The sequence below is a fragment of the Ailuropoda melanoleuca genome, chromosome 14 (genome assembly GCF_002007445.2).
Source record: "Ailuropoda melanoleuca isolate Jingjing chromosome 14, ASM200744v2, whole genome shotgun sequence".
Lineage (NCBI taxonomy): Eukaryota > Metazoa > Chordata > Mammalia > Carnivora > Ursidae > Ailuropoda > Ailuropoda melanoleuca.
In genome coordinates, this window is record NC_048231.1 from 46,929,852 (window position 1) to 46,946,361 (window position 16,510).

General features: G+C 39.9%; 1 protein-coding gene across 1 annotated transcript in view; it reads right to left on the bottom strand.

Annotated features, from left to right (window-relative positions):
- Nucleotides 1-10,729: 10,729 nt before the first annotated feature.
- PSMG2 (proteasome assembly chaperone 2) overlaps nt 10,730-16,510 on the bottom strand; it is a 21,710-nt gene continuing 15,929 nt past the window's right edge. Inside the window, exons 6-7 of the mRNA XM_011216788.3 lie at nt 11,600-11,720; nt 10,730-11,044 (exon numbers count right to left, since the gene is read on the bottom strand). Of these exons, the coding sequence (XP_011215090.2) occupies nt 10,946-11,044; nt 11,600-11,720 (220 nt within the window). The 3' untranslated portion in view covers nt 10,730-10,945. The remainder of the gene's footprint in view (nt 11,045-11,599; nt 11,721-16,510) is intronic.

Genomic DNA, 16,510 nt, shown 5'->3' on the forward strand with positions numbered 1-16,510 from the left:
TCTGTGAAGGTATATCTGGATGAGATTAACATACAAACTGATAGTCTGAGTAAAACAAATTGCCCTCCCCAATGGGCATGGGCCTCATCCAACCAGTTGAAGGCCTGAACGGAACAGAAAGACTCAATAAGGGAGATTCACTATCTCTGCCTGACTGCCTTTGAACTGGGACATCAGTCTTCTCCTGCCTTCAGACCCGACTTGAACTGGAACTTACACCCTTGGCTGTCCTGAAACTCCAGCTGCAGACCGCAGATTTTGGGCTTCTCAGAGCCTCCATAATTATATGAGGCAATTCCAATCTTTCTCTCTATATAGGTTATATATCTATATATCTAATTGATTTACTATAAGGATATATGTGTGTGTGTAATATATATCTCCTATAAATTCTGTTTTTCTAGAGAACTCAGACTAATAATACAGTATGTAAAACACATGAAAGTGTATGTTCATATAAGATTTGGTACACAGATGTTCATAACAGCATTATTCGTAATACCCAAAGAATAAAGAAATCATGGTATAATCCGTAAATGGAATATTATTTGTCAATAAAAAAGAATGAAGTACTAACACATGGTAAAACATAGATGAACCTTGAAAACATTACACGACGTGAAAGAAACCAGACATGAAAGGGAACATATTGTATGAATCCAATTATATGAAGTGTTCAGAACAGGCAAAGCCATAGAAACAGAAAGTAGATTAGTTGTTGCCAGGGGTTGGGGATGGGGAGAGATGTTTTTTAACAGCTTAAGCATGAGTAAGGGGCTTCTTTCGGGGATAAAAAAAGGTTGTGAAATTGATGGCTACACAACATGAATATACTGGACAACTGAACTACATATTCTAAATGGTAAATTTTATGACACATAAATTATAAAATTAAAGAGATGGACAGATGGACTGGATAGTTTAAACCCTGATCACCCCTTTTCTCTTCTGGGGGGAATAGGAGGAAATTAATGGTGTTGGGTACCTTATAATAAGAGGCCAAACAGATGATCTATTTGATGATAAGCTATTTTGGTTACTGTTTGTATTCCTTATTCCTGAGATTGCTCTGGTTTTTAAGAATTTTTGAAAAAGCATTCCCGTGTAGTAGAGTAGAACATAACGAATGTAATGAGATTCTGTTTTTAAAATGCAGGGCTCTCCCACGAGAGGGCCATCTGTCCAGTCTTCGGTTCTCTTCACGGGAAACGAAGCAAATGTGGAAGGTCCAGTCCCTGAGCCATTCCTGCACAAACTCGGGGACAGATCCTGGGGGTTTTTGGTTAGCTCAATCTCCGGTAGCTGTTTGTTTTGTCTTTCTCCTAAACGTGAAGCGTATTTACCCTAGTCTGGTTATTTGAATCCAAGAGGTTTAGAAAACTGGGGTTTTTATGTGACAGTGACCTCTAAGAAACAGCTCGTGTCCTCTTTAAGCCCCTCCTCGAGTCTACCCATTGGACAGCCAGGAGTTTTCTTCTGTGAGATAATACACGCAGGACAATGGAAATGAATGTATTTTTAACAAGCCTGGACCACGGAGGACGGCTTAGATTTAGTTCTCCTTACGTTACTTCTGTCCCGTCTCTTTCGGTGTGTGCACATGACTTCCCTCCGAGGTGGAGAGGCTCCGAATGGATGTTTCCTCCGCTGTGTATCCCGTGCGTGCGCCTGCGCGGAGCTGCGCGGCACGCCCGAGGGGCCCTGGCACAGGTGCAGTCCATCAGGGCCAGAAAGCATCACCTGCTGTGATTTCCAGGCAAGCGGGGCAAATTGCTCCAGCAGCTGGGTGCCTGCCCTGTGGCTGTCGCTACATGACCAGCTGTGACCCCAGAGTAGAAGTGGGGTGGGGAGCCCTGCTGGGGCCCCGATTCATTTCTAATAGCACCATCTCCACACATTCATTCTTTCCTTCCAAAATCCTATGAAAATTTACCCAGGTCTGGGAAATTTGGTAAATCAGTACCAAATCTAGACTTTTCAGAAATACTGGGATTGTTTGAGAGTGAAAGGTCTGCATGTGTCACGTGCAGCTACAATTTGGAACTGGAAGACAAAAGACAACCAAGGTTTGTTAGCAAAGCCACACGGGCAGCCAGGGGAGAAAGGAATTAATGGAGGTACCTGTTTACAAGGTACAAGTCTGGGGGAAAAGGGTCTAATTTAGATATTTCTGTCCTACCCACTGTCTCAGCCTGTTCTCCCCTGCAGTACCAGCCACAAAGCTTCCCATCTGTCGCTCCCAGTTTCCTCCCCTCCTCCTTAGCCACCAGCTTCTTGTTTCTCCTCTAACACACAGAGCAATTTAGCTGCTTTGATTTCTAATCCTATCACCACAGTATTAAAAGAGCACACACATGTGACGATAACGAGTCCCCAGTACACCCAATATATTCTACTCATTGTGAATTTTCACTGGGCTCTCCCAGATAAAAAAAATTCTGCATATATAATTGTTTATTCACTCCACAAACATCTACTGAGCAGACACTAGGTGTAGGTGTTGGCATGCAAAGATAAAGTGCAGGGTGGAGAGTCGGTGGTGAGAGACTCAGGCCACTGACACCACCCCAATGTCTGTTTCCTGGCTCCCCGCCTTTGTGCACGCTCTTCTGGCTGCCGGGCAGGCCCCTCCCCTTCCCTCTAGCTGTGTGATTAATTTCCACTCAACTCGGACATCACTTCCTCAAACTAGCCCAGCCAGACCGTTTTCGGGTCATCTCCTCCCTGTTCCTATAATACATGCATATTTTTATCTTTACATCTGCCACAGGGAACTGAAAATAACTCCCAAAAAGGGGGCGGGCGGTGGGGGGGAGCTCAGAGTAGATATTATTTTTGGTATAGCTTTGAGCTTCAAGGATTTGATTTTTCTAATTTAACTTCTAAAAAGGAATACAGATGAATTTTGGCGTAAGCACAGAGCGTTGCCCATTTGATGTGACCTGGACAGGCTATGAAGGCCCCACAGCCTGCCAGTTAACCTGCCTTCCCCGGTCACTATTTGTACAGTCATCATTGCACAGCTGATGGCCTGTGGGGTGGTACGGGGGCCAAAGGCCTGAGAGAGGCTTCCAGGCCTGTGCCAGACTAGACAGAAGGGACCTGGCCAAAGCTGCTTCTTTTGGGGAGTCGGCATGTGGGTCACCAGAAGTGGAGAGGAATGTGAAGCAGAAACAGAGCCCACAGCAAGGCAGGCAGTCAGCTGCAGGAGCAGAAGCAAGTAGGGTGAGCTCCGGCCGGCAGGCTAAATTTTACATGTGGTGAACAGCGGAGGGAGCTTCAGGTTGTCACTGGGACTGAGGAGAACATGCCGATCGATCTCAGCTTGCAGTCCTCGTGAAACCTGATAGCACATCTTCTGAACTTTCCTATGCCTCTCGACCTCTTTAGGGGATCTCATCAAAACGCATCCCCAGAGATGTCATCTAAATATCTCTCTGACACAGGTCAGAAGAAAGATAAGAAAATCAATACACTACAAAGGGAAATCCTTAGGTAAAAAAGCAGGGGTTTTTTCGAGAGAGAGAAAGAGAGAGAGAGAGAGTAGGTGAGTGGGGGGGGAGGGGCAGAGGGACAGGGAGAGAGAGAATCTTAAGCAGGCTCCACGCCCAGTGCAGAGCCTGACTTGGGGTTCAATCTCATGACCTTGAGATCATGATCTGAGCCAAAATCAAGAGTCAGGAGCTTAATCGACTGAGCTACCCACGCATCCCCAAAATAAGCATTTTTTTAAAAAAAGATTTTATTTATTTGAGAGAGCACGCGATCGAGAGAGAGAGAGAGAGAGAGAGAGAGAGAGAGAGCAAGAGAGAGCACAAGTGGGGGGAGGGGCAGAAGGAGAGGGAGAAGCAGACTCCCCGCCAAGCAGGGAGCCCGAGGAGGGGCTCAATCCCAGGACCCCAGGATTATGACCTGAGCCAAAGGCAAATGCTTAACTAACTGAACCACCTAACACCAGGAGCCCCCATATGAAACATCTTTTTTTTTTTTTTTAAGATTTTATTTATTTATTCGACAGAGATAGAGACAGCCAGCGAGAGAGGGAACACAAGCAGGGGGAGGGGGAGGAGGAAGAAGCAGGCTCATAGCGGAAGAGCCTGATGTGGGGCTCGATCCCATAACGCCGGGATCACGCCCTGAGCCAAAGGCAGACGCTTAACCGCTGTGCCACCCAGGCGCCCCCCAAATGAAACATTTTAATCAGTTGCAAAACTTGTGGTTTTCCACCTTCTTTTTTTTTTTTTTTTTGGTATTCTTAATATTGTATTTTAAAAAGTTGGGTGTGTATATACATGTTATACTCTATACTTTTTTGGTAATCATTACTTTTAATTTTCCCTAAAAACTTTATTCCTCCTGTAAACTTATTTTATTGTGGCAAAAGACACATAATACAACTTTACCTTGTTAATATCTAAGAAGATAGTACAGTCTTGTTAACTATAAGCATATTGTTACACAACAGATTTCTAGAACTTTTTCATCTGGTGGGACTGAAACTCTATCCCTAATGAACAACAACTCCTTGATTGTCCCTTTCCCCAACCGCTGGCAATCAGCATTCTACTTTCTGTTTGTATGAGTTTGATTAGCATAGATACCTTCATATAAGAGGAATCGTGCAGTATTTGTCTTTTTGTGACTGGCCTATTTCACTTAGCATAGTGTACTCAGGGTTCATCCATGTTGTAGCATATGATAGAAGTCCCTTCTTTTTTAGGTTTGAATAATATTCCATTGTATATTTAGTCCATATTTTCTTTATCCATTCCTCTATCCATGGACATTTAGGTTGCTTCCACATCTTGGCTATTGTGAATAATGCTGCTGTGAACGTGGGTATGAAATAACTCTTTGAGATCCTGTTTTCAATTTTTTTAGATATGTACCCAGAAGTGAAATTGCTGAATCATATGGTGGTTCTATTTTTTATATTTTTAGAAACTTCCATATTGTTTTCCATAGTGGCTGGACCATTTTAGAATTCCAACAGTGCAAAAGGATTCCAATGTCTTTACATCCTCACCAAACTTGTTATTTTCTGATGTGTGTGTGTGTGTTTAATGTGGCCGTTCTTTTTTTTTTTTTAAAGATTTTTTATTTAGTTATTCAACAGAGATAGAGACAGCCAGCGAGAGAGGGAACACAAGCAGGGGGAGTGGGAGAGGAAGACGCAGGCTCATAGCGGAGGAGCCTGATGTGGGGCTCGATCCCACAATGTTGAGATCATGGCCTGAGCCGAAGGCAGACGCTTAACCGCTGTGCCACCCAGGCGCCCCTAATGTGGCCATTCTAATGGATNAAGCAGGCTCATAGCGGAGGAGCCTAATGTGGGGCTCGATCCCACAATGCCGGGATCATGCCCTGAGCCAAAGGCAGACGCTTAACTGCTGTGCCACCCAGGCGCCCCTAATGTGGCCGTTCTAATGGACATGAGATGATATCTCATTGTAGTTTTGATATGTATTTTCCTGATTTTTAGAGATATTGAGTATCTTTTCATAAGCTTGTAAGGTATTTGTATATCTTCTTTGGAGACATGTCTATTCAAGCTCTTTGCTCATTTTTGAATTATTTGGGTTTTTTAAATATTGATTTGTAGTTCTTTATACGTTCTGGATATTAACCTCTTATTTGATATAGTTTGCAAATATGTTCCTCCTGTCCTATAGATTGCCTTTTTACTCTATTCCTTTTGTTGCACAGTAGTTTAATGCTTCACATAGTCACATTTGTCTATTTTGGCTTTTGTTGCCTGTGACTTTTGTGTCATATCCAAGAAATTCTTTCCCATTACAATGTCATAATGTTTTCCCCAACATTATTTTTCTAAGAATTTTAGTTTCAGGTCTTAGGTTTTAGTTCTTTAATCCGTTTTGAGTTAATTCTCGTATATGGTACTAGGTAAGGGTCCATCCTTATTCTTTCACATGTGAATATCCAGTTTCCCAACACCATGTGTTGAAGACCGTTCTTTCCCCTCTGTGTAGTCCTTGCACCGTCACTGAAGATCACTGGGTCATAAATGTATGTGCTTATTTCTGGGCTCTCTGTTATGTTCTATTGCTCTATATGTCTGCCTTTATGACAGTACCATTCTTTTTTGATTATTGTAGCTTTGTAATATGCTTTGAAGTCATGAAGTGTGAGATTGCCACTTTGTTCTTTCTCAAGATTGTCTTGGCTATTTGAGGTCCTCTGAGGTTCAGTATGAATTTTGGGATTTTTGTCCCCAAAAATCCATTGGGATTTTCATAGGGATTGCATTGAATCTGAAGATTGGTTTGGGTAATATGGACATTTTGATAATATTAAATCTTTCAACCCATGAACATAGGATGCCTTTCCATTTATATATGTCTTTTTAAATTTCTATCAGCAATGTTTTAGTTTTCACTTCAGTCTTTTGCCTCTTTGGTTATTAGTATTTTATTCTTTTTGTTATTATTGTAAATGGGATTGTTTTCTTAATTTCCTTTTGAATTGTTCATTGTTAGTGTATAGAAATGCAGCTGACTTTTGAGTGTTGGTTTTGTAACTTGCAACTTTGCTGAATGTATTTAACAGTTCTAACAGTTTTTGTGTGGAATCTTTTGGGTTTCCTACATGTAAGATCATGTCATCTGCTAAGAAATACCTTTACTTCCCTCTTTCCAATTTGGATGTCTTTTCCTCCCTCCCTCCCTTCCTTCCTTCCTCTCCCAATTGCTCTGGCTAAGACTTCCAGGACTATGTTGAATAGAAGTGTCAAGAGTGGGTATCCTTGCCTTGTTACTGATCTTAGAGGAAAAGCTTTCAATTTTCCACCATTGAGTATGATGTTAGTTTCTAGTTTCTTGAGTGTTTTTATCATGAAAGAATGTTAAATTTTGTCAAGTGTTTTTTCTTCATCAATTAAGATTATCTTGTGATTTTTGTCTTTTCTGTTAATGCTACATTTATTGATTTTCTTTTATTGAATCATTCTTAAATTCCACGGTGTTACTTGTTCATGGTGTATAGTCCTTTTTAAGTGCTGTTGATTTGGCTTACTAGTATTTTGTTGAAGAGTTTTGCATTGCCATTAATCAGGTATATTGATCTGCATTTTGGTATCAGAGTAATGGGGACTCATATAATATGTTAGGATGTATTATCTCCTCTTCAATTTTTGGGAAGAGAGGTTGTTTTGTTTTTTTTTTTAAGATTTTATTTATTTATTTGAGAGAGAGGAGGAGCAGAGAGAGGGACAAGCAGAATCCACACCAAGTGTGGAGCCCAATGCGGGCCTGATCCCATGACCCTGAGATCACCGAAGTCAAGAGTCAGCCACCTGACCAACTGAGCCATCCAGGCACCCCAATTCTTGGGAAGAATTTGAGAAGGATTGGTGTTAATTCTTGAAATATTTGGTAAAATACTCCAATGAAGCCACCTGGTACTGGGTTTTTCTTTGTTGGGAAGTTTTTTAATTGGTAATTGATTATTGATTAGTAATTGATCATTAATTCAACCTCCTTACTAGTTATAGGTCTGTTTGGATTTTCTATTTCTTCATGATTGAGTCTTACTAGATTGTGTGTTTCTAGGAACTTATCCATTTCTTTTAGGTTATCCAATTTGTTGGCATATAATTTTTAATAGTCTCTTAAAATCTGTATTTCTATGGCATCAGTCTTAATTTCTCTTTCATCTCTGATTTTAGTTGAGTCTTCTCTTTTTGTCTAGCTAAGGGCTTTGGGGGTTAGAATTTCAAGATACAAATTTTGGGGGACATAAACATTCAGAACATCCATAGCACTTACTATTGCCATTTTGTTTTTTCTTGTCCCTCTTTTCCTTTTGTTGACTTTGTATTTCATTGATGTTTTTGTGTTGACATGCTTTAATGCCCAACCCTCCCCCCCCGCCCCACCATCTTCATTTGTGTAAATTCTATGGCTGTTTTTGTAACAGTACTCCAGTCTTAAGGGTTAACTTGCTTCAAGTTAACAAACTCCTTACTTGCTGACCTAAGGCCCTTGCTGTAACAGAAGTAATTTACTTTGAAATTTGCAGATCACTGGCCTTGAGGAGTGAAGAACCAGAACTTTCCCAGGCCACAGAGGCCAGTAAGTCTGTTTGAAGCCACTTCAGCTTTCTGATTAGCCCAGCAAGTTTTTTTTAGCAAAATGTTTTTTTCTTTTAGGTTACACAAATGATTTTACTGACCTCCCTTTATGTATCTGTAGACCTTGCCCTCCTTTGCAGAAAGAACAGAGCATTCTACAAAACACAAAACAAAGAACTGCACCCCCTCACACAACCCCCACACTGAGATGTTTATAGCTGGCAACATCAAGTCTGCACATCATTAAGAAATGTTGCAGGCTGCTGCATTCTCTTTACTGATTAACTACTCTACACCCTTTAAAACCCCCAGGCCAGGTAGAAACCTCGGAGTTGGCTTTTGGACAAGAGACCACCTTTTTCCCAGGTTGCTGGCCTCCTGAATAAAGCTCAAATTCCTTTCCCCCCAAAACTTGTCTCATGAGTTATGATCTTTCAGGCAACAGACAGCTGAACTTGGGTTCAGTGACATTTTCTTTGTGGTTACCGCAGGAATTACATAAGACATCTTATTGCTGTAACAATCTATTTTAATGCTGATAACAACCTAATCTCAATCATATACAAAAACTATTTTTTGAAAGATTTTATGTATTTATTTGAGAGAGAGCATGAATGGGGGGAGAGGCAGAGGGGGAAGGAGAAGGAAGGGGCAAGAATTTCAAGCAGACTCTGCATTAAGCATGGAGCCTGACTTGGGCTCGATCTCATGACCGTGACATCATGACTTGAGCCAAAATCAAGGGTCGGGCACTTAACTGACGAGCAATCCAGGTGCCCCACAAAAACTCTATTCTTTTACATCTCTCCACCTGTCCCCCTCCCCACTTTTTGATTCACAAGTTATGTCTTTATATTATTAAAATATAAAAATTTATATTAAAAGTTTTATAGTAATTTTTAACGCTTTTGTCTTCTATTGTCTATACCAGAACTAAAAGTACTTTACACACCGCCATTACAGTGATAAAGGACTCTGCATTTGCCTATTTACTTTCACCACAGAGTTTTAGATTTTTGTATGCTTTCATGTTGCTAACATCTTTTTTCAACAAGTGGGACTCCCTCTAATGTTTCTTATAAGGCACATCCAGTGGTGATGAACTCCCTCAGCTTTATTTAGTTCATCTGGAAAAGTCCATCTCTTCTTCATTTGTGAAGAATACTTTTGCTGGATAGTAGTCTTGATTGGCCATTTTTTTGTTTCAGCATTTTGAATGTAATATCCCACTCCCTTCTGGGCTCTAAGGTTTCTGCTGAGGTATCCACTCATTCATTATCTTGTGGGGGTTCACTTGAATGTGATGAGTCGTTTTTCTCCTGATACTTTTCAAGATTCTTTGTCTTCCACTTTTGAGGTTTTTTTGTTTTTGTTTTTTTTAAACTATAGTCTTGGGTGTGGGCCTGTTTGGGTTCATTTTATTTGGAGTCCTTTGAGCTTCTCAAAATTTGGATGTCCATTTCCTTCCTCAGATTAGGGAAATTTTCAGCCATTACTTCTTCAAATAAGTTTTGTCTCTTTCTCACTCTTTTCTCCTTCCGGGACTCTCATAATGCATATATTGGTCGACTTTATGCCATTTTATAGGTCCCTTAGGCTTGCGCCATCTTCATTATTTTTTCTTTTTATTCCTTTGACTTGATAATTTCAATGATCGGAATTGCTGGTTCTTTTTTCTGCTTGATCAAATCTGCTGTTGGACCCTTCTAGTAAATTTTTCAGAATTCAATATGGTTTTCTTTCTCTTTTGATAGTCTCTCATTTTGCTTATTCACGGTTGTCCCGATTTCATTTAGTTGTCTGTGCTCTCTCGTAGATCTCTGTGCTTAAGACAATTTCAATTCTTTGTCATCTAATTAATAGATTTCCATTTCCTTGGTATCGGTTTCTGGAGACTTTATTTTAGTCCAGTGGATTATCTGAAGCCATTCATCAAGATACACAGTAAGACCAGGGGCGCCTGGGTGGCTCAGTTGGTTAAACAACCAGCTCCTGATTTTGGCTCAGGTCATGTTCTCATGGTCCTGGGATTAAACCCTGCATTGGGGGGCACCTGGGTGGCACAGTGGTTAAGCGTCTGCCTTTGGCTCAGGGCGTGATCCCAGCGTTATGGGATCGAGCTCCACATCAGGCTCTTCCGCTATGAGCCCGCTTCTTCCTCTCCCACTCCCCCTGCTTGTGTTCCCTCTCTTGCTGGCTGTCTCTATCTCTGTCGAATAAATAAATAAAAAAATCTTAAAAAAAAAAAAAAACCCTGCATTGGGCTCTGTGCTTAGCAAGGAGTCTGCTTGAGGATTCTCTCTTTCCCTCTCCCTCTGTCCCTCCCCTCACTCACTCTCTCTCTCAAATAAATAAGTAAATCTTTAAAAAAAATCTTCAATAAGACCTAATGCATCTGGGATATTGTTTCATCTGAAACAAATTTCAGCAGAACCACCACTGGGATTTCTTTAGAACAGCTACAACAAATACAGGGAATAAGTAAGTAGTCTGCTACTTTTGGACTTCTGACTTCCAGAACTGCAGGGTAATAAAGTGTGTTGTTTTAAACCACTAAGTTTGTGGTAATTTATTACAGCAGAAGCAGGAAACTAATACAGAAGTCTGATTTTAAAAAAAAAGGACACATTTCAGACAAAATTACTTAGGAAATATTTTATTGTACAAAATTTACATCTGGTGTATATAGTGAAAAGCATGGCAAAACAAATTTTTGTTAATCCATTTTCTTTGAGATTTTTGTGAAAAGTAAAGATTTATTTTCTAATACATTCTCAGATAAGTTTTTATATAGTTGTTTAACAGTTGTGTTGGTAATAAGTGTCCTGGGACATAAAGTATAAAACTGAAAAAAGATCAAAAAAGTGCAGGGGGAAGACCACTGCCAAAGAGTAATCTCCACGAACTTGGCATTTTCCACTGCAAGGCAGATTTTGTGGGGTCATCACACTGTAACTGAAGAACAAAATACTTTAATCCTTCAATTTTACCACCAAATCCTTTTTTAGCACTTAACTAACATAAAACTCTCCCTTCTCTAGTTTTTTGTTAGTCTTTGCTCTTTTTGGTTCTGACATTTTTAGCTGAGTTTTATTGTAAGGAAAAAACACAGCAATAAATTTCTGTCTCTATGTTAACTGAAGATAAATTTCCTTAAGTTCCAAATCATAAAGATATGCCAGAAAGGCTATGGAGTCCATCAAGTAAGATCATATTTGAAAGGAATAGGGGTTAAATAATAATAAAATAATGTGCCGTGTGATTTGTATCAATTTGTTCCTAGCAAAAGCATGAATTAAAAAGGCAGTACCTATCACATCATTATGGTACTTCTATTATACCTAATGCCTTCTTTTCTTTTCAAAAGTTAAACTAAACTAAATTTTATATAAAGATGTATCTATATTTAACAAACTTTCACTTATTTGGTCTACTTATATAGAATAAAAAATACAAGTTTATAAATACATAACCAGAAAAATCAGAGGCTTAAAGTGTAGTAAAACTTACACATGGTTTGATTATCTGAAGCCATTCGTTAAGATACTCAACAAGACCTAATGCATCTGGGATATTATCTCCTTCTGAAACAAATTTCAGCAGAACCACCACTGGGATTTCTTTAGAACAGCTACAACAAATACAGAGAATAATTAAGTATTATATTGATACAAAATGCTGATTCCATCTGTATTTTTATAGCTAAGATAATCTGCCAGGTTTGAGGCAAAGAGAAGATGCCACATAATAAGATCACTTATTTATCCCCCTTTGCTCCAGATACATGCTATCTGTGGGGACAGGACCAGAAGCCATGTAATGCCCACTCTGGGCATATGCAAGTTTGTTTCTCATACACGGCTGCATGAAAACCATCCCCACTGAAATACATTCTACTTCCCAAATCTGCTGTAGAAAATAGTGATTTTCAGAAGAATCATAGCAAAGAGACTGAAAGAAAATATCACCCTTGTTGCTAATAACCTAAAGCAGTGAAGGAAAACTGTGGAATTGAATAAAGGGGAAAAATTTACTATTACTTCTTTTTTTTAAAAAAGTTGTTTGTTTATTTATTTATTTATTTATTTATTTATTTATATATTTAAAAGAGAGAGAGAGAGAGAGAGAACAAGAGAGAGCATGAGTGGGGGTGCAGGGAGAGGGAGAAGGAGGCCCTTCACTGAGCAGGGAGCCCGACACGGGGCTGGATCCCAGGACCCCAGGATGAAGACCTTAGCTGAAGGCAGACGCTTAACCAACTGAGCCACCCAGGTATCCCTTTACTATTACTTCTTACAGATTCCATCTATTGAGTGATTTATTATTTGCGAAGCACTGTCTGTATATTTTATAGTTCAATCCCTACAACAATTCTTGAGGAAGTTATAATTATCTCCATTTTATAACTGAATGTTTGGAATAATGGGAACATGGACAGAATGCCTGGATTCAAATTCTAGCTCTGCCACTTACCAGACACGTTGGGCAAGTTACTTAATCAGAGCTTCAGCGTGTCTCATTTGTAAAAGAGGAAACACAACAGAACTTACCTCACAGGTTGTTGTAAGGTGTAAAGGAGGCAGGAGAGGCAAAGAAAAGCAGTGCCCGGTAGCTATTATAATGGAGTAACTGAAGTTTAAAGGGTTTAAAATGTAGGTAACATGCTCAAATGTAGTTAACACACTCAAAGTTCTATATCTAATAAGTGGCGGAAGTGGGACTTGAACCCAGGTCTTTCGGACTCCAAAAGTCTCTTAACTGTGTGCTATAAATGCCTCAAGCTAGCGATGAGAGAGAGATAAATGCAAAAAGCTTCCCGTTTGTCAACAAAAGCAAAAATTATTTCTAATACCCTAAAACCAAGAACTATGAGAAAAATATAATGCCAAAACTTGAGAGCACATGATTAACAGAGAATTACAGAAATAAAGGTGAGTTGTGTTTCTAAGCAGGGGATTTCAGATGTGAAGACCCTGAGAAGTAGGTTCAGAAGTCTCAGATGTACCAGGAGAGCCTACCACAGCATCTCAGTCTCTATAAATATCAGAAATTGGTCAGGGTGCCTGGGTGGCTCAGACAGTTAAGCGTCCAATTCTTGATTTCAGTTCAGGTCATGATCTCAGGGTCGTGAGATCCAGCCTCACACTGGGCTGAACACTGAGGGTGGAGTCTGCTTGGGATTCTCTCTCTCCCTTTTCTTCTGCCCCCTACCCGCGTTCGCATGCTCCCTTCCTCTCTAAAATAAGTAAATATTAGAAATTGGAAGTTGTTAGCACTAGTTACATCATCTCACTACGTAATTCTCAAATATCTTAGGGGCTCTCAAGCTTTGTATGGTAGCACTGTGAGCCGTGATGACTCCGAAGATTCTAGTTCCTAAACATTCATGCTATGGTAGCCTTAGAAATGGCTCCTGCCTAGAGGAGGCTAGCTTCCCTGGCTGTGCCTTCATTTTCAAGCCTCTAGGTTAAAAAATGCAGGGGCATGTTTGAATTTACAGTGCCTCCACTACCAGTTTGTAACACAAAGAGTAGCATAATAGTTTTAATACCATCCTCTGGTGCTCTCTGTAAAAATGGAAAGCGGAGAATGGCTAATTTCATTACTTCCTGTGACATTAAAATCTAGCACATGAGATACATCCTTTATTAAATTATAAATGTACTTTGATTCCAATTAAGTATAAGGGGTTTCAGGTCAGCCACACCACTGCCACTACCTTTCATTAGAGTAACTAATATTACCTTTTCCAGAGATCAGAATATGTATTTGTTCTCATAATGGGAAGGCAAAATATGTGTTACAAAAAATTTAGCAAAAATGGTTTTCTCAATTTCAAAAATTCTTTACTGCAGTGAATGTATAATTGCACCAAACATTAAGCATGGGTTTGATTACAAATGAAAAGATTTGCATTACAAAATTAAAAGAAAACTGATTTTGTGAGAAACATTTTTAAATAGGATAAACTCTTAAAGTTTAAGTTAGAGTTGATGTATCTTGCAGATACACACAACCAATTCAAACATATTTTAAAGGAATTGGGAAGAGAACAAATGAAAAATCAGTAGCGGTAGTTATTTCTTGGTGATAGAAATGAGTATTATAAATATTGTTTCTTTGGACTATTCTACACTTTCCAAATGTTCTATGCTGAGTACGTCTAACTTTTATAACATTTGCTATCATTGCTAACTTTGTGAGCAAATTTACAGCTACCTAGAAATTATTCTTTGGTCTCATGGAGTTTTACCCTACACCTGTGTGGCTCAGAATTCTGACAAAGACTCAGGGAGACCCCTAAGGCTCTTTTTGAATAGCCCTTCTCTGGTTCTATGCCTTGTTCATTCCAGGTGTCCTAGCGTTCCCCAATCATGATATCTGTCTTCACAATTCAGCAAGACTGCTCTGCTCCACTTACCTCCCTTCTTTGTGTTTGTTGGTAGTCCACAAAGTATCTGCAAGGAGAAAGCTGGGGCAATTGTAGGACTTATTTGCCTTCTCTCAGGGATCATAACTGTGTGCTGTTTGCTACCCAATGTCTGAAAAAGTTGTTTCACTAATTTTGTCCAATTGCCAGTTGTTGATGGTAAGATGCCAAGTCTAATACCATTATTCTAACAAAATCCAAAGCAAAAGTAGACTGATTTGTAAAGAACTAAGAAGTCAGTGTGAAGGAGCAGAGAGCTGTGGGAATATAAAAAGAGTAGTAAATTTCTTGTGCAGAAGGGAGAAGCAAGTGAGGACACAAGGAGTGCTGTGTGAGGTGACGTTTGGAAACTGTGTTAGTTTTTGCAAGGTAGATAAGAGGAGAAAAGTACACAGGACAAGCAAAGGAAGAATGAGACAGCTTTTAGGAAACTGCTAGTTGTTTAGCTGGAGTCCAGGGCACCAAGGAATGAGCCAGGAAAGGAAATTCTGCAGGGCCTTGTATGGCACCTTAAGGAGTACGAACCAGATTCTGCACATAGCAAGTAAAACTGCTGATGGACTTTACTCTGGGGATGTTGTGATCAGTTTTGAATTTTAATTCTAGCGACACCCAAGATGGAGCAGAGTGAGTGAGAATGGAGGAAGCAGTGGGGAATCAATCAAAAGATCTTGATGGCAGCTGCTACAGACCAAACCCTGTCCCTCCAAAACTGAAGCCCTAACCCCTGGTGCGACTATATCTGGAGACAGGCTCTGTGCAGGTAATTAAGATTAAACCAAGTCATAAGGCCCTAATCTGACAGGACTGTGGCCTTGTAAGGAAACAAAGAAAGAGAGGTCTCTCTCTGCCATGTGAGGATATGGCCAGAAGGTAGCCATCTGCAAGCCAGGAAAAGGGCCCTCACTAGAACCCAACCATGCTGGCTCCCTGACCTCAGACTTCTAGCCTCCAGAACTGTGAGCAAATGAATTTCTGTTGTTTAAGCCATCCTGCTGACGGTATTTTGTTACGGCAGTCCAATCGCACTGCAGTCTAGGCTACAAATGATGTGGCCTGAATGAAGCAAGAGAAGGACTGAAAGCTGGTGGTCCGTAGGGCAGGTGCAGAGAATGATTAGGTAGCCAGGGCTTCCACCAAAAGAACCGCTGAAGTGATATTTTATATTACGGGGAATACGCCAGATAGGAAAAGAAGTAAAAACACAAATGACAGCCTAGAAAAAAAAAGAATAATGGAAAGAAATGATGGTTTTAAATAGGAATAGAGTAGGTTTTCAGGAAAAAAGAGAAAGCTGAAATGGAACACAAGTATGGCCAGAGACAGACAAAATAAGCCTATACTGGAAAACAAGCTGAAATGCCTGTAACCTTTCTAACAGAGAAGTCTTGAATATTTTGGAAAAAAAGCAGGGGCAAAAATAATTACAGTAACAGGAACAAGTTCAACTTTTAAACAAAGAATAAAGCTCACTGTGATCCTGAACCATGAATGCCAGGTCTAGAATGAAGTGGTTAAAGTGCAGGATTTGAGGCCAGATGCCTAGGTTTGAAACCTGGCTCTGCCACAGATTCCCACATGGCTTTTTGCAGTTATTTAATCTTGTTGCTCTTCAATTTTCTTATTTATAACATTTAGCTTATTATGAGAACTAAATAATTTAATACACGTAAAGTGCACAGAATAGTACCAGGCGCTTAACTTGCTATTACCATGACTACTACTTACGTTACTATTATGACTTCTTCAGGTCATGCAGAAGTCACAATGTAGATTTTAGAGCAAGCAAACCAGTCATTCTACTTGGCAAGGCTAGGTATACACTCTTGAAATGTATTATGTTAAGTAAGGAGGCAGATTTATTGGTTGACTTTGAACAATGATGGCGGGGACATATTTAAATTTTTTCTAAGTTAGCTCTGCCCAATTCCCTAAAAGCCACCACTGATGGCACAAGAAGATGTTCCTTTTTCATCTCTCTTCATGGGAGA